The 17,712-nt window shown below is 48.9% G+C and overlaps 1 protein-coding gene across 6 annotated transcripts in view; it reads left to right on the top strand.

Annotated features, from left to right (window-relative positions):
* The window catches only part of BICC1 (BicC family RNA binding protein 1), a 360,705-nt gene that overhangs the window by 154,290 nt on the left and 188,703 nt on the right, over positions 1 to 17,712 (top strand). For all 6 annotated transcript variants that reach the window (XM_085883538.1, XM_085883536.1, XM_085883537.1 and 3 more), the window contains one exon: positions 8,731 to 8,810. In XM_085883538.1, coding sequence (XP_085739664.1) covers positions 8,731 to 8,810 — 80 coding nt within the window. The remainder of the gene's footprint in view (positions 1 to 8,730; positions 8,811 to 17,712) is intronic.

Here is a 17,712-nt window from a genome sequence, read left to right as displayed (position 1 = left end):
AATTGGCTGACGAGGATGTTTGAAAACGGACATGTGCCCATTTTCGTCGGAGACGACTTCGAATTGTTTTCGGAGCAATTGGGATGCTATTTCCACGCGAATGATGTGGTCGACAAGAGCAAACAGAAGTCGATCTTGCTTGCTTCGCTTTCGGCGGAGCATTATTGACTACTGAGTGATTTGGTGGCGCCGGACAAGCCCCGTCATGACGGGCTGTCATTTCAGGACATTGTGGAGAAGATGAAAGCACACATGGCGCCGGAGAAGTCATTACAGCTCGCTCGGTACCAGTTCGATCGCCTCTCGAAAGGGGCAGAGTATCGCGTCGCTGATTTCGTGGCGCGGATTAAGCATTCTTCTGTGGCCTGCAAGTTCACGGCGGGGGAGCATCCAGCTCGGCTCAGGGATCGTTTTATCGCTGGTTTACAAGATGCGAAAATGGTTTCGGTGGTTCTACGGCTGAAGGGTGAAGCCATTACATTCGACTCGGCGGTCAGCACGGCTACAGCGGTCAAGCAGACTCGCGGGGATGTTCGAGCCATCACCGGCCACGTGGGGTCGCGAGCACCCCAGGACGCACGCTCGACCTTCGGTGCGGGTCGGACGTCACCGCGTGGCTGCACGTGCGGCGAATTGGCCCCGCGGACGTGTTTGGGATGTGGAGGTCGACACCTGCTCCGTGCGTGCCCGTATAAAGGCACCGTGTGTTTGAATTGTGACAAGGTGGGTCATCTGAAGCGTGTGTGCCGTGGGGCGCCGGCCACCGTTAGGGTCATGGACGGCGATGTGCAAGGCGACCCGGGGCGGAACCGGCGGCCGTTGATGGGCCTGTTTTCAATTGGCCCGGCGGCGGCGCGTCCGATGACGGTGGAAGTCAAAGTGAACAAAACGCCAATCACGTTCCAAGTTGATACGGGAGCGGCTGTGTCGATCATCGGCGAACAGACCGCGCGTAAACTCAATGGCCTGAAGCTTATCAGGTCCAACCCCACGCTGTTCACGTACACCCACGAGAAGATAACGCCAGTCGGGATGGCAGACGTGTCTGTGCGGTACCAAGGCCAGGTCGCCACGCTTCGGGTGTACGACGTGAGGGGGAGGGGACCGTCTCTCCTCGGCCGAGATTGGCTGGCCCACATCAGGCTAGACTGGGCCGCAGTTCACCTTGTGCAACCCGTGCCGAGCCGGTGGGAGGATCAGTTGGAGAAGATTCTCCAAAGACATCAAGGTTTGTTTTGCGACGACCTTGGGAAACTTAAGGGCATGGAGGCAAAACTCTTCCTGAAGGAGGGGGTGGTTCCTCGTTTTTGTAAACCACGTCCGGTGCCGTATGCCCTGCGGGACAAGGTCAAGGGTGAACTGGATAGGCTGGAGGCCTGTGGAGTGATCGAACGGGTGTCGTACTCAGATTGGGGCACCCCGGTTGTCACTGTGCTGAAACGGAATGGAGACGTCCGATTGTGCGGGGACTTCAAATCCATGGTTAACCCGGGGCTCAGCGTGGAGCAATATCCACTGCCGTCAATCGATGAAATATATGCGCGATTGGCGGGGAGTTAATACTTCACGAAGCTAGACCTGCGTGATGCATATTTTCATCTGCCGATGGATCCCGGTAGTAGCGAGCTTTTGACAATCAACACGTGTCAAGGACTCTATCGATATACCCGACTCTGTTTTGGGATTGCTTCAGCCCCAGCTTTGTGGCAGAAAGCCATGGATCAGGTTTGCATTGGCCTGCCCGCTCAGACCTACCTGGATGATGTGCTCATTGCGGGGAAAACGGCGGACGAGCATCTTGCGAACATTGCCCAAGTGCTGACAAAGCTAGAAGCGTGCGGCCTGCGCTTGAACAGGGACAAGTGCGCGTTCTTCAAGCAGCGCTTGGAATACCTCGGGCACATCATCACGCCGGAGGGGCTGTTGAAAGGTCCTCGGAAGGTGGAAGCGATTCAACACATGCCACCGCCTCGCGACAAGACGCAGCTGCGCTCGTTCATTGGTATGGCCCAGTATTACCAAAGGTTCGTGTGAGGGCTCATCTCACAACTTGCGCCGTTAACACGGTTGCTCAGGAAGGACGAGCGCTGGGCTTGGGGGCCTGCACACCAGGCGTCGTTCGACCGCGTCAAGCGACTGCTCACAGAGGATACGGTCCTCGTGCACTACGAGCCTGCGCGTCCGCTCCTATTGGCATGCGACAGCTCTGCATATGGCATCGGGGCAGTGCTCTCCCACAGGATGGACGATGGTTCCGAGCGGCCTGTTTGTTTTGCATCCCGGACCCTGTCCGCAGCAGAACGGGGATATGCCCAGATCGAGCGCGAAGCTCTCAGCCTCGTCTGGGGTGTACGGAGGTTTCATCACTACCTGCTGGGGCGGCATTTCACTTTGCAGACGGATCACAAACCGCTTCAATTCATTCTGAGACCCGAACGCGGTGTGCCGGTGGTAGCGGCCGCGCAAATACAGCGGTGGTGTCTGTTTCTTGATGCTTACGATTATGATATTCAGTTCCGAAGCACCAAGAAGCATGCTAACTGCGACGAGCTCTCACGCTTGCCGTGTGCGGAGGGTCCAGCTGCGTCTGAGTTGGCCGACCGGGTCAATGTGTTTGCGCTGGGCCAGGTCCAAAGCGGGCCGGTCACGGCCAGACAGGTCGCGGTGGAATCGGCTCGTGATCCGGTGCTCGCCCGTGTCGTCCAGGCGATTTCTACGGGGGAATTGGAGCGATCTGCCTTCGACACCGGCATTTCAGCCTTTCACGTCACGCACATCGGAGCTGTCGTTGGTCCAACGGTGCGTTATGTGGGGAATGAGGACGGTGATTCCAACGAAGTTCAGGCAGAGGTGTTTGGAAGAACTGCATGGCAGTCACCTTGGCGTCATGAAGACCAAGGGTCTTGCTCGTAGCCTGTTGTGGTGACCGGGGTTGGACAAAGACATTGAGCAGTTGGTTAAGCGTTGCGCCACGTGCGAAACAGATGCTGATAACCCACGTCGAGCATCGGGATGATGGCCTACCCCAGACAGAGCCTGGCAGAGGGTCCATGTAGATTTTGCGGGGCCGGTTAATGGCAAAATGTTTTTGATTGTGATCGATGCATTCTCTAAATGGCCGGAGGTTGTAGTAATGCAGCATACATCAGCAAACATTACAGTAGAGAAACTGCGGATGATCTTTGCTAATAAAGGGTTACCGGTGATCCTGGTCTCTGATAACGGTCCGCAGTTCATCGCGGGTGTATTTGATGAGTTTATGCGCCAAAATGGTATTCGACATCTAAGGTCCGCACCGTATCATCCTGAGACGAATGGGCAAGCTGAGTCGTTTGTTAAGATGTTGAAACGGGCTTTGCGCAGGAGGGGGGGGGGGTGTTGCACCTGTGCAGACGGTGGTCGATGTCTTTTTGCTCCATTACAGGAACGCAATTCATCCTGTCATGGGTGATTCGCCTGCCATTCGTCTCTATGGACGGGCATTGTGGTCCAGACTGGATTTGCTGCGACCTGGAGGGTCGGGGAGTGGGGCGGTGTCGTGTCTGATGCGGCTGCGCGGCTTCGATGTGGGACAGCGGGTAATGGTGCGCGATTATTTCCACAGTTCCAAATGGGTGCCGGCTGTGGTCTCTGTGGTACTGGGGCCGGCGAATTGCATGGTGCGGACTGATGGTGGGGAAGTGTGGAAGCGGCACGTGGATCAAATGCATGATCGCTGTCCAACGTCACCCCCCCCCCACACACCCCCGGGCCGAACGATGTGGGACCCCCGCCTGTAATGTCGCCGGCGCCAGACGTTGTATCGCCAGGGCCGGATGTGCCGACGCCCAGGTGGTCTTCGCCTGATTCTGTCCTACCCGGGGACGTCGGGCAGGCTGGTCGGCCGGGGGCGGTTGTTATTGTGGATGGCGCGAGTCCGGCGAGGGTGTCACCTCGACCGAGCCGGGAGGCGTCTGAGCCTGGTCTGTCTGGCGGCGCTGCCCGTCCGAGGCGGGTCAGGGTACGGCCACGGTACTTGGAGGATTATGAGTGTTGATGGGTTTCAGGTGGTCATGTTATGATTGTCCTTTCATCATTTGACTTGTCATTTTACGAGGGGAGGAGTGTGCTGTATCACGTGATTGGGTTTTCGTATATCATGCCTCGCCCGCTAGGGGTGGCAGGAATGTACTTCCGGTCGCGCAATAAAGCGGAGTTGATGCTGGCACGCTTGCTTCTCGTGTTCCACTGCACCTCGTACACCATAGTCGAATTTAGAGCAGTCTTTTGAAATAGAAGAAGAGTCGTGAATTATGATGCAGTAATGAGAACTACACGTGTGAAAGAGGAAGATTAAGCATTTGAGATCATTTTTATCATTTTATTTTATTTTATTATTTTTTGATAGAGATTGCATAAGGTTAGGTGAAGGGAAGGTTGAAGAAAATATCATGAAGTAAATGTTGAATTTGGATTGGTAAATGCAAGGGGTGGAAATGGATCACGTGGTTATGGGAGATGTATAGTTAAAAGTGAATTCATACATGTATTTATGTATTTATTTTATTAATAAGGATTGCATAAGATTCGGAAATGGAAAGGTTGAAGTAAAATTGTGGAGGTGTATGGTGAATTTGGAACGGTAAACACAGAGTTAAGCTGATGGATGAATGAAAAGTACCAGGAAGAGGGTAGTATAGAGAGAGACATGTGGTTACAGGAGGTGTATAGTTAGGAAGGATACAAGGGAAATTATTATTGTTTTTGATGGATTTTTGAAGAATTACATAAGATTGTAGAATGGAAGGTTGTAGGAAGAAATTATGAAGGTAATGGTGAGAGTGGGTCAGCTCAAATAGAATAAAGATGGTATGCTGGCAGAAGGAGGAGGAAGAAGAAGAAGGAGAAGAATCAGACTCATTACTTGTGGGTATGCAGGGAGAAAGGGAGTTTCTTTTTAAAAAAAAATTAAGACAAGAAACAGAGTGTGTAGTTGGGAGGAATTGACGGGGGGTGTTGGGAAAAGTGGGGAAAACAGGAAATTATGGTAATCGGGAGAGAATACAAATAAAACGATCATACACCTGGATGGGAAGGACAGGTGGGCCCCAAGGAGCCCGATAAGACAAGGTGGAAAACTTACAAAATAGCACGATTTTTGAAACAAAACTGAGCTAGGAACACACAGTAACATGTTGGTGAGAAAATAAACAGTTAACACAGGACAGATAACGACCGGCCACTTAACTTTTGAGAAAGTCGGCAGAAACCCCTGAGAGAAACTCCCGTTGCTACAAAGCCAGAACCGGAAGCGATATCCAAGCTTCCCTGTTTCGGCTTTCCTCCTTCACTCTTCTCTCTCATATCGAGATTTCTCTCTGACTGCTCTATCTCGGTAATTGTTGATGGTTCAACATCTCCCCCCCCCCCCTTCCCTATCAACAGCGGTGGACATCAGGGTTCCGTTCTGTCCCTAACACTCTTCCTTCTTTTATCAATGATGTTGTTTCTTCCACAAATAATCACATTCACTTGTATGTTGATGACTCAACATTACATTCCTCCATGTCCTTCCTATCTGCCCCATCTTCCCTCACTCGATCTACACCTTGTTTCATCACAGCCACCTCTTTAAATTCGGATTTGGACAAGATCTCCCAGTGGGGTAAATGTAATCTCGTTAAGTTTACTGCTTCAAAAGTCAATTTCTTCTCATCTCTCTCTATAAAAATCCTCTCAATTCTCCAATCTCCTTTGAAAGGTCAGCAATTACACCATGTGATACAATAAACCTTCGAGGTATTACTCTAACATCAAATTTATCCTGGAATCCACACATTACGCAAATAGCTAAGTCTGCCTCAAAGAAATTAGGAGTCCTGTTCAGATGTCGAAGATTCTTCTCCTCTGAACAGTTGCTCCAACTCTATCAAGGATTGATTTGTCCTTGTGTGGAGGACTGCTCTCACATCTGGGGAGGTTCCAGCTCCACATACTTACTGGACAGAATTTAATTCAAAGTTATGCGACTCGTCAACTCTACCAATGTGACCTCAAAACTCGACCCGCTCAAATTATGCCACATAGTAGGCTCTTCTTTTCTTTTCTTTTCTACAGATATTACTTTGGTTTCTGCTCGCAAGAACTTGCTGCTTGTGTTCCTCCACCATTAGCGAGATCAAGGAATACTCGACAAGCCACTACATCACATGATTATTGTGTGCCCATTGGCAACTCAAGGATGGGCCGTTACGATGTTTGTTTCTTCCCCTCCACTGCCAAACTCTGGAACTCTTTACCTTCTCACGTCTTTCCAAACACTTATGACCTTCCCCTTTTCAAAAAGCAGATTTCTTACTTCCTCAAAAACTCTGAGACTGTTCTCTCTTTCCTTACTTTTCTGTCAATGCAGTTCTTTTATTTACGGCTTGGCCTCGATGAGGACTATTTAGTCGGTGACTGAAGCCTTCAACATAAAAAATGGAGAGCCGAACAGCGAATGAAGAGCAGCAGCTGTGTTCATCCAATAAAAAAGCCAAAGTCTTGGGGGGTGGGGTATTCATTGTTTCTTTAAAAATAAATAATAACATGTTTAATCCGTGTTAAACTTTCTCTGTTCGTAGGAGCAAGAACCTATCCACTGCATTTTTATTTTTTTTTTGTATACATTGTCAAGGCTCATATGAGAGCTAGCACACACCGTACAGCAAGGCGGGCACGAGACAAGAGGGGCAGGAGAGGGAAGGACAAAACCGTGGGGAACAGAGACATTAGGAGATCTGTGGAATGGAGAGGGATGGGGCGGAGAACATGGAGTATACAAGATGGACACTACAGGGATTTTCAGGAAGGAAAGCAGGAAATTTGAAGGAGGTGAGTTTGGGATGGATTAATGGGGTAGAAAAGATAGTGGTTTTGGATGGAGGACGACAAGATAGAGTGGTGAACAGCTGTTTTGAAGACCTGAAGGGAAGAATGGGATTGAAGAGAGTGTGGGAGTTTATTCCAAAGGCAGGAAAAAAGAGGAATGAAAGAGTGAAGGTGAGCAGTGATTCATGATTTTGGTAGTTTTACCAGAAGGGGGTTGTTGGCAGACCTTGAGCTCCCTGCGGAAATATGGTGGGTACAAATCGCAGACAGAGCAGGGGGGTGGGGGCGATACCGGAGAGGAGACGGTAGAAGACAGAGACCTCCGACCTGTCTGTGGTGAAAGAGTGAGAGGCTCAAAGACTCGGCCTCATCGCTGGAGATACCAATGATCTGAAATGCCTTGGTTTCCACAGCGTGAAGCCGAGAAAGGTGGGAGGTAGGAGCACCAGCCCAGAGGGGAGAGCAGTACTCCATCAGGCTGTGGACGAAAGCTTTGTATGTGGTCAGGGGCTCAGGTGGGCTCAGGTGGGCCGAGGTCAGGAGCTCAGGTGGGTATTACCTGCATAGCATAAAAGGCAACTAAAATGGGGACTTGTAATTTAATTTGATATCTCAGGACATAAAGATCTTCATTTGTGGAGTAATTCTTGGGAACAATTTCATCATTGAACAAGGTATATGGTATTCAGTATTCATTTATTTTTTAACAAAATGCTCTACCAACGAACTGAAAATATTCTTCCCAGAAATGGATGTTCAGGTGAAATAAAGAAATTCTTCCCCAAATATCCGTTTCATTTGCATCGTTTTTTTTTTGTTATAATTTGGACTTTATCATCCCCAAAATGCATATTTTGACATAAAATTTTCAACTTTTTTCCAGTGGAGTATACCCGAGTAAGAAGTCGTTTTCCTCTCCACTTTCCTTTTTTTAAAGTTCTGCAATTTCACCCGTGAATACCCAATATCATCAAAATACAAGATTGAATTCTGAATGACAATTATTCTCTTTCATATCTATATGCAAATTGTGTCGTGTATCATGTTCACTTGCAGCACATATCAATGTATCATTTAAAATTCCTTGTATAGTCATAATCGTGTGGTTTCTTACATCCTTGGTTACCTGTTTCATGAAGCACAGTTTACAACATAACCAGGAACAATTAACAGGTTTTTAACATCAAATGAGTATGTTTTCACTCAAATCAATGTCAGTGTTTATAATTCTTCTCAACTCGCTTTGTTGAGCCAAATGATGAGTGACACTGTGACAAGTAATGCCACCACTGATGACTTTCTGTCAATTTAGGCTTTATATTGTGGGTTTCTTCAGAATATGAATTGATAAGGTTTCAACTGAAAGGATGGGGCTGGCAGGATGGCGTAGAGATACACACCCTCACCTCTAAGCTGTTTCATCGGGGTTGGAATCTTAGTCAGGCTATAAACTGTCATCCTGTTGTTTCACAGGCAGGGTGATTTATCATTGTGTGTGCCATCCTTTGCGTGGACGTTAAAATGGCGTCCTGTCTGCCTGCATTAGTTGGTGGCTGTTAAAAATCCCATGCTGTCCTTCGCGAAGACTATGCGATATATCGCCGGGACCATGAACAAATTTATAAATTCCTGCCCTCATCAGCAGAGGGCATTGCATCAGTAGCACAGCCTCACTCTCAGCCAATGATGGTACCCAGCAGCCTTGCGCTACATAGGAAAGAAGAATAAGAAGAAGAACTGAAAATAAATTGGAAAGTAAATACACAACAGATGTTTCACACAAATTGCAGTTGTAGGGGTTATTACTTTTACTGTTTCAAGCACGTATGTGGTCTTTTGTAGGTTTTGTACTGATCACCACATGCATTTTACATCCCACAGATCCACATATCAAGGTATGTGGGAAGAGGGACAGTGTGAGGGAGGCCAGGCAGAGAATCATGGCAGTTCTCGACACAAAGGTCAGTGATTTTGCCGAAGGAATTAGGCAAGAAAAACAAAACTTGGAACTTCACTTGAAGCAACCTATATTTCTATATTTTTTTTAATAGTTTTTTTTCAGTTCCTTAAAGCAATTAATATTGCTGTGTTGTTTTCTTTCATAAGGACTAGTGCCAAGTGTGACTTTTTGAGACTTTGTGAGAAATTTGTATCAGTCAGAACTGTGATGGACAATGTACATGTAACCTGACTGAGTATGTCAAAAACAAACCCAAAACAATGAAATGCATTTAACATCTTACCAGTCTGTGTCCAAATAAATTAAAGTGGAAGGTGTGAAAATACTGGAGTAATTGAGATGGGAAATTGTTCTGTGTCCTTAAAATGTATTCGGTTGTTAACGTAGTGCTGTATCAGTAACGCTCGCTAGTCCAGAGGCCTACACTTTTTTGGTTTTTTTAAACTGGTATCATTTTTTGTATGGTTCTGTATTGTTAATGACGAGTGTGCTAAGCTGGCTAAGCCTCTCCACACGACGTTACAGAGATTTACAAGACAGGTTTCCTGTGTTGTCATGATTTCTACCAATTATAATACAAACATTCCTTTTGTACAAATTTATTTGTAATATAGGTGATATTATATTTATTACCTGACGTTTGACTCTGTCAATAGGAGGGGTTTTCAAATTGTTTTCTCCTCCTCAATCTCCTCACATTTACGTCATTGCTGTGATTGGTCGTCAGACCGTCCACGAGATCAGTAAACGATCACAGCTCGAGCGCTTCAGAGCTCCTGTAAATCATAGAGCTAGGCCACACCCAAGGCACGTGGTCAGTCCGTCTTCACCGTTTAAACAGTCACGCACAAAGGATGTGTCTTCGTTAAGATATGGAAAGATGTGTTTCTGTCATCTTTAACTGCAATGTCACCTTCCATTGTGTCGTCAAGCTGACAGGAATTTGTATCTACATTTATTTCATCGAAAAAATCGACGTCAGGACATACAAGGGGTGGGGGTCACGCATAGTCGCCATCTTGTTATGTCTGGTAATCGGCTGTGTAAGTATCATCAATATCAATAACATCATATAGTAATCGACTTTTATTTGACCTCGCGATCATTCATGGTATTAATTGTTATTTTTTTCATATTGTCTGGTAATCAGCTGCCCAAGTTTCAACATCATATGGCAATCAGCTTTCATTCAACGTCGGGATCATTCATGGAATTCAGCTTGTTTGTAATACAAAAAGGTCCAAGTGGTTTAAAGCTCTAAATGGTGGAGGGTGTTGAGGTCTATGGGGTTTAAAAGGGAGTTGAAGGGCTGTAAAGGTCTAACTCTAAAGGTTGTGAAGAGATCCAAACATGTCCAAAATGTCGAAAAGGTCTTAAAGGTAAAAGGGGTCTCAATAGATCTTCAAGGGTCGTTTAGGTCTTCTACGTCTTTTGGCTCTTTTGTGGTTATCTGGGTCCTCAGGGTCGTTTGGGTATTTTGAGTCCTTTGGAGGGGGGGGTCTTTTGGGTCCTCGAAGTACTTTGGGTTGAGTTTCAGGTTACAGTTGTGGGTGGTGTGAGGTCAGCTGTCCAACCAAGGGGGAAAGAGCGGATAAACATGCACACAGTTCCCATAGGAAGTCCACACCCCTTTTCAAAAATTTCACCTTTTGTTGCCTTGTAGCCTGGAATTAAATTTCATTAAATCAGACTATGTTCACCTTTATTTACACATCATAACCCACAACTTCCAAGTGAAAAACAAATTCCACAAATTTCAGAAAATTAATTTTAAAAATATAAAACTAGAAGGACATTTGCAAGAGCGCATACCTCCGCCATGCAATGCCAAATTCAGGAGAACATATCAGGCCCAATACAATTTCTGAATATCATGCTAAATATCGTTTTTGGTACAATCTCGCAATGGCAAAGAATCCCATTAACAATAAAATAATTATTATATCAGGATCCGGATTCGGATCTTCATCAAAATCTAATCGATTCGACCTTGTCACACACCCAACCTGCCGAACAAGTTTCATCCGAATCTGTCCACAGCTTTTTGAGATATCATGATATATATCAGTTTTGCCCCATCTCTCAATGGTGAAGAATCGCTGAAAATTTATCGGATCTGGATTTGGATCTTCACCAAAATTGAAACACTTCTTCCTTGTCAAAAACCCAACATGTCCACCAAGTTTTGGCTGAATCCATGTACAACTTTTTGAGATATCCTGCACACAGACACACACACAGACAGACAGACATATATGGGTGAAAACATAACCTCCTTCCACCTTTGGTGATGGAGGTAACTCGAATATCTTGGTTGAATAAGTGTCCACCCCACTTATAATAGCAAGTGTAAATGTGCTCAGGTGTAACCAATCACCTTCAAAATCACACACCAAGTAAATTTTCCTCCACCTGTGTTAAATGATAGTGATTCTGATTATTTCAGAATATAATTAGCTGTTCCTGCAGGTTTCCTCTGCCTGGTTGTACATTTCACAGCAAAGACTCAACCATGAGTACAAAGGAGTTTTCAAAAGACTTCTGGGATAAAGTTCTAGAAAGTCACAGATCAGGGGATGGGTATAAAAATATTTCAAAGGTCTTGAATATCCCTTGAAGCACAGTCAAGACAATTATTAAGAAGTGGAAGGTATGCCTTAGATCAGGCTGTCCATCCAAGCTGGATGACCAAGCAAGGAGGAAACTGATCAGAGAGGTCACCAAGAGGCCAATTAAACTTTAAAAGAGTGACATGCTTTTATGGTAAAGACTGGTCACTGTGTGCATGTCACAACAATATCCCAAGCTCTCCACAAGTCTGGCCTGTACAGAAGGGTGGCAAGAAGGAAGCCATTACTAAAAACAACCCACCTTGAGTCCTGTTTGAGATATGCAAAATAACCCACTGAAGATTGTAAAGCCAGATGGAAAAGAGTTTTGTGGTCTAACGATACCAAGGTGGAACTTTTTGGCCTAAATGCAAAGCATTATGTTTGGCACAAACCCAACACAGCACATAAACCAACGAACACCATCCCTACTGTGAAGTATGGTGGTGGCAGCATCATGTTATGGGGATGTTTCTCATCAGCAGGGACTGGGGCACTTGTTAAGATAGACGGTAAAAGGGATGGAGCAAAATACAGAAAAATATTAAAGGAAAACCTATTGCTCTCTGCAAGAAAGCTGAAATTGGGATGGAAGTTCACCTTTCAGCATGGCAACGACCCGAAGCACACAGCCAAAGCTGCACTGGAGTGGCTAAGGCCTAGGTCACATTTGCCATGGCGGCCGTGGGGTCTCCAAAATCTATGGCCACTAGCAATTATACGGCGGCCGCAGTATTTCCACGGTCACACAATGTAGCAGTCACATATGTTTTTATTTTTCGGGTAGCCGCACGGCGTATTTAGAAATTGTGATGAGCGAAAACGTGGGGGTGCCATACGGTCTTTGATTTGATGTCGCACGGTGACCTTAGGGCGTTCCTGCGGCGGCCATAGAATTTTCAAGGGAGATGCCACGAGACCACTGGGGGGCCCTTAGGCGAACGTGCGGCCAGACGGATGGTAACGAGTGCGTTCTTTTTTTTTTCTTTTTTTTTTTACCAGTTCTTTTGTTTCGGCTTGTCGAATTGCTACGGCAAACATAGAAATGAAAAAAGTTATCACTCCGCGCTATATTTCCACGGCGACCCTACGGCCTGTAAAATTAGCCATACGGCGTAGGGCCACCCTGAGGCCACCTCAGTTTCTCTGCGGCCACCGCACGTTTCTGTCAATTCAGAGGGCATACGGCTGCCGTATCCTCGCCGTAGAGCAAATGTGACCTAGGCCTAAAGAACAAAAATATAAATGTCCTTGAATGGCTCAGTCAGAGTCCTGACCTAAATTCAATCGAAAATCTGTGGCATGACTTGAAGATTGCTGTCCATCAACGCTCCCCACACAACTTCACTGAGCTTGAACAGTTTTGTGCAGTAGAATGGGCAAATATTGCCCAATCAAGGTATGCAAAGTTGGTAGAGACCTATCCCAACAGACTCATAGCTGCAAATGCTGTCCAAGGTGCTTCCAACAAGTATTAACTCAAGGGGGGTGGACACTTATCCAACCAAGATATTGTTGTGGTTACCAGATTCGCAAACCACCATTCAGGTCCCTTAGGTGAGGTATCTCGGTAAGTGCATGTGTAGTTAGGCCCAAACCCGTTGTCTAGTGGGAATACATGTCATTTATGCGAGCTGCGACTCTTCAGGATAGCCGTTTTTCTTTTACTATCTTTATTTTGGACCAACCGCCATGATCACAACCACAACATCAACCACCGACCACAACCACCGCTTCACCACAACCGCCACGACCTTCACGCACACCTCACAACCGTAGCATCGCCACCGTTCTTGCCCCGCTGTGGGTACCGGTGTTGGACTCATGCAGAACGCGCGTCGAACAGCGTGTACAAAATCACGGATTTTGTGCTTCAAAAACGGATCAAAAACGACACACGCCCACTTTTGCCGTCCAATCGGTGAGCGAGGGGCGATTTGGCCCCGCCTCCAGAACGATCGATATATGCAAATTTGTGGATCAAAAAGCCTTCACGCCCACTTTTTCTCGGGCCAATGGGGAGCGAGGTGAAAGGTCAAAGGGAGGGTGTCAAAGGCGAAGTTACGGGGGGATAAAAGGACCGTGTTCGTCAGTCAGAGTCGGTCGGAGAGTCAAGAAGAGGAGAGTCGGAAGCAGAGGGTCAAGACTTCGCGGGCGGTGGAGCTGCTCGTCGTGTGCGTTGGAGTCGGAACGGAGGGGACGGAGCTGTGGAAAGGCGGCGACACCAGACGAGGGGGTGCTCGCGTCGTGCAGGAAGCTGCACCCGAGGGAGGCCGACAGCGCGACCTGGCCGAGGTGGAGACGCTCGTCGCACATAATAAAGATCCTCTATACCCCGAGCATCAGCAACCCCCTCCTGTTTCCCCCCGCGCTGAGATAGTGCGACCAAGGGGGCCCCGTTCCCACCCCCGACCAGACACCGTCCACGAGGCCCGCGGGTTGCGGGGCCATCGCCGCTCCGCGTCTCATCACCAGACGGGTAGGCCCGACCCGGTCTCGGCCTCAGGCCTGCCCCATTCTTGGGGGATTTCTTTTCCTTGGTTTTGGGTATGTGTTGTCGGCGCCGTCTGTGAAGTAGAATTGTATAAGTGTTGCCGTGTGCTCGGTAGTCGGTATTAGCTCTGCACTGTGTTTTCACTTTTATGTTTGCTTTTTGTGTAAATGGAATTGTGTTTTCTTTTTTTTTGTGTGCATTTGGTGGAATTGTATTTGTGTGCTTTCCGTTCGTCGCGAATAAATGTGCTTTATTGTTGAACTGTTCTCCCGCTTCGCTTCGTCTTTTCCTCCATTGAATCCCCATCTTGCTTCACGTAAAGGGTTGGTAGTGGGCTGAATACGCCCGATAATTAATCGAACCGTCGAGGTCGACGATAACACCGCTCGGTTATTCTGATAGTACGGAACGGATCGCTTAAGTGGCCCGTGTCCGAAGTCGACCTGCGGCGAGGTGCGATCGCCCGGTCTACCCTCCGCGTGGGTACTTAGGTAGTTCGAATTTGGCGAGCAACCCTATCCCACGTGGGGGCTGATTGGCTCGATCGCGGTGAGACCGAAAGGTCCACCCGTGACTGGTTCCCGGCGTTAGTCCGAGAGGGTCACGACTGGATTGTCCGTCCGGTGGGCGACGTGCCGCGATTCGAGTTACGTGGCCGTCGCACGCCGGCGGGCGCGAAGACCGCAACACTGGTGTCAGAAGTGGGATACAAATCCATCGCCCTCCTCGCGGCACTGGTATTGGAGAACAGGAAAACGGGCTGTCCTGTCTCCGGCTAAATTCACGGGAATCGGTCCAGGGGTGAGAGAAGCGACCCCCGATTCCCTCCAAATTACGAGCGAGCAAATTAACCCTTCACGAGAAGCAAGATGGCGTCTCAAGGCGAGCGGGAGCCGGGGGTATTAGAAATGGATATGTGTAATAATGTAGAGTCCATGGTCCAGGATGGAATCCCCGAGCAGGAAATGTTGATTGTGCAGGAACACGGACTCGCCCAACTAAACCCAGAACCTGAAATGGGTGCGGCAGCGGCCGCAGAGTATGACACCTCCCCCCCCCCTCTCCACCAAAACCCTTCCCCAACCCTTGCCGAAACGGCTCAGCTGAGTGCATCCAACATGGCCCAGCTATGCGCCATGCTGGCGGCAATGAACGAAAAGATGAATGCGAAAATGATCAAAAAAATGGATGCAAACACAAATGAAATGAAAAACGAAATGAAAGGCATGAACGAAAAGATGGATACAAATACAAATGAAGCGAAAAACGAAATGAAAGGCATGAACGAAAAGATGGATACAAATACAAATGAAGTGAAAACGACGATGGATGCGAATACACAGCAAATGAGGGAAGAAATGAAAGAGCTGCGGGGTGAGACGCAGAACATGGGAATGAGCCTAAAAGGAAGCTTGGAAGAACTAAAAAACGAAATGAAAAAGGAAGTCGACACGATACGAGCGGAGGTGACCGGGTTAAAAGAGAAAGTAAAAGGAGTGGGAGTCGCAATGGAAGAAAGTAAACAAGAGAGGGTAAACGAAATAAAGACGGTGGTTGGAAAAATAGACAAAGTAGGAAAAGGATTGGGAGAAGTAAAACAGGGACAAGACCAAATAAAGGAGGAAATAGGGAGGAACACGACGGCGATAGAGGAATTAAAAAGAGAACAAGGGAAAATAAAGGAGGGATTGGGAGCCGTGAAGGAGGACTGTGAGAAAAGACATCGGGAAATGACAGACAAAGTTGAAAACCTGCGAAAGGAGGTAAAAGCGGAGACACAGAAAGGATTAAAAGGTGGCGGAGGAATGTAGAAAGAGACATGAGGAGGTAATTAATGAAATGGAGCGGAAAGCCGGAGAAAAGACAGAGGAACTGGGGAACAGATAGGAAAAAACCGGGGCGAGACAGAAGAGCAGTTTAGGACAACGAGGGAGGAAATATCCAAGACAAATAAGATGGTGACACAGGTACAAGGGGAGGTGGAGCAAATAAGAGAAAAAGTCGGGGAACTGTCGTTAGGAACGATAGGGGAGGAAATAAATGGGGTAATAAAGGGGAAAATGGAGGAAATGGAGAAGAGACTGACGGATAGGGTGGAGGCCCGGTGTGAGAAGCAGGGTGGCCTCCTTCGGGAACAGGGGGAGAGGATATACTCCCTCGAGGCGGATCGTGCCCAGGTGGGGCCGGTGTCACAGGGCGGAGCAGGAGGCTTGCCCGATGCGGGGGTGAGCATGCCAAGCTTGGGGAGGGTAGAGACCGCGGGGTCTTTTGGCCTAATGGGGGTACCCAGAATGACTGTTCCAGGGGTGTGCGGAGTGTGAGTCCAATGGCTTGGGAGAGTAAGCGGGACGACGCGGGGCACGGACAGACGCAGACAAGGGTGGTGGAGCCCCGGGCAAATGGCTCGGACCCTGCGGGAGTGAGGCACCGTTGGGACTGGGGAGGTACACTCCTCCCGGAGTCCCTAGGGAACGGGAGGAGACCTCGAAAGAACCGAGGGTGCCGCTACCCCCGTACGATGGCAAGACGGACTTGAGGGCATATATGGCCCAGTTCCAGTGTGTTGCCAGAGGCAATGGCTGGAACGAGGTGCAGGGTGTGGCACAACTCACAGCGGCCCTGCGTGGCGTGGCTTTGGAAGTCCTGACCACGGTACCCAGTGAGGGGCGACCCTGGAGGATCTCCATTCGGCCCTAAAAACCGATTTGGCATGGACCAGCAGAGCGAGCTTGTTAAAGCTCAGCTCAACGGGCGCAAACGACGTCCCCAGGAATCGCTGGGAGAATTGGCACATGACATTCGCCGCTTGGTGGGGATCGCGCACACCAACATGCCACCGGAGTACCGGGAGGAGATTGCCCTGGACCATTTCCTTCGAGCAATAGGGGGCACCGATGTCGGAGCATTGCTCACCGTATGGCGCCCGGACAACCTCCAGAAGGCGGCTGATACTGCTGCCTGCTGGGAGGCAGCCAGAACGCCATTGGGAGGGGCTGGGCGCCACGCGGTGGCAGTCCGACAGGTGGACCCCGTGCACGACAGTGCGCTGGGAGCCGGGGCAACCCTGGGCGACCAAGCGCGAATGGAAAGGATGGTGCAGGGCATGTTCGACCGCCGGTTCGGGAGACCTGTGGAGAGGCGGTCGGGCCCGGGAAGGGCGGGAGATGGGCCATCGGGGGTACCCCAATTCGGAATGGAGGGGGGTATAATTCGGCGTACTGGAGGCAAACACCTTACCAGAAGAGGTGTTATAATTGTGGCGCAGGGGACCACCTGCAGCGGAGGTGCAACGCCCCGCGCAGGGAAAGGCCCCCGCGAAGAGAAGAGCCACGGCCCCCTAGACCACCAACTCCGCCCCGGGTCAATAGGGATAGCCAGGCCCAACCATCCCCCCCCACCAGTCCCCGGGAAACTAAGAAGTGCCGAACATGTAGGGCCGTGTTCGGCAGACTCAGACGGAGAAGAGCCCTCAGAACTGCGACAGGTCATCAGTTGTGGCCAAATTGGCAAAGGTAGCTTAACAATTCGGTGCAAGATTGCCGGCGTAGGGGTAGACGCCGTGGTGGACACAGGAGCAAGCGCCACGATCATCAGCCCTGTGGTCCTTGATTCGAGTGTAGACGGTTGGGATGAGATCCACCGTCTGCAAAACCATAGTTTGCAGCTAGCTACCGGGGCAACGGCCCCTATCATAGGACGTGGTTTCGTGTCGTTTAAATTGGGCACTGTGAAAACCAAGATAGAGGTTTGGGTGGCTGAGGTGTACGACCCATGTCTAATAGGGTTGGATGTGCTGACGG

The sequence above is a fragment of the Eptatretus burgeri genome, chromosome 5 (genome assembly GCF_056783735.1).
Source record: "Eptatretus burgeri isolate ZD-2024b chromosome 5, Ebu_testis_v1, whole genome shotgun sequence".
NCBI lineage: Eukaryota > Metazoa > Chordata > Myxini > Myxiniformes > Myxinidae > Eptatretus > Eptatretus burgeri.
The sequence above is the reverse complement of the archived record's forward strand: the minus strand, read 5'-3'. Positions and strand labels throughout refer to the sequence as shown.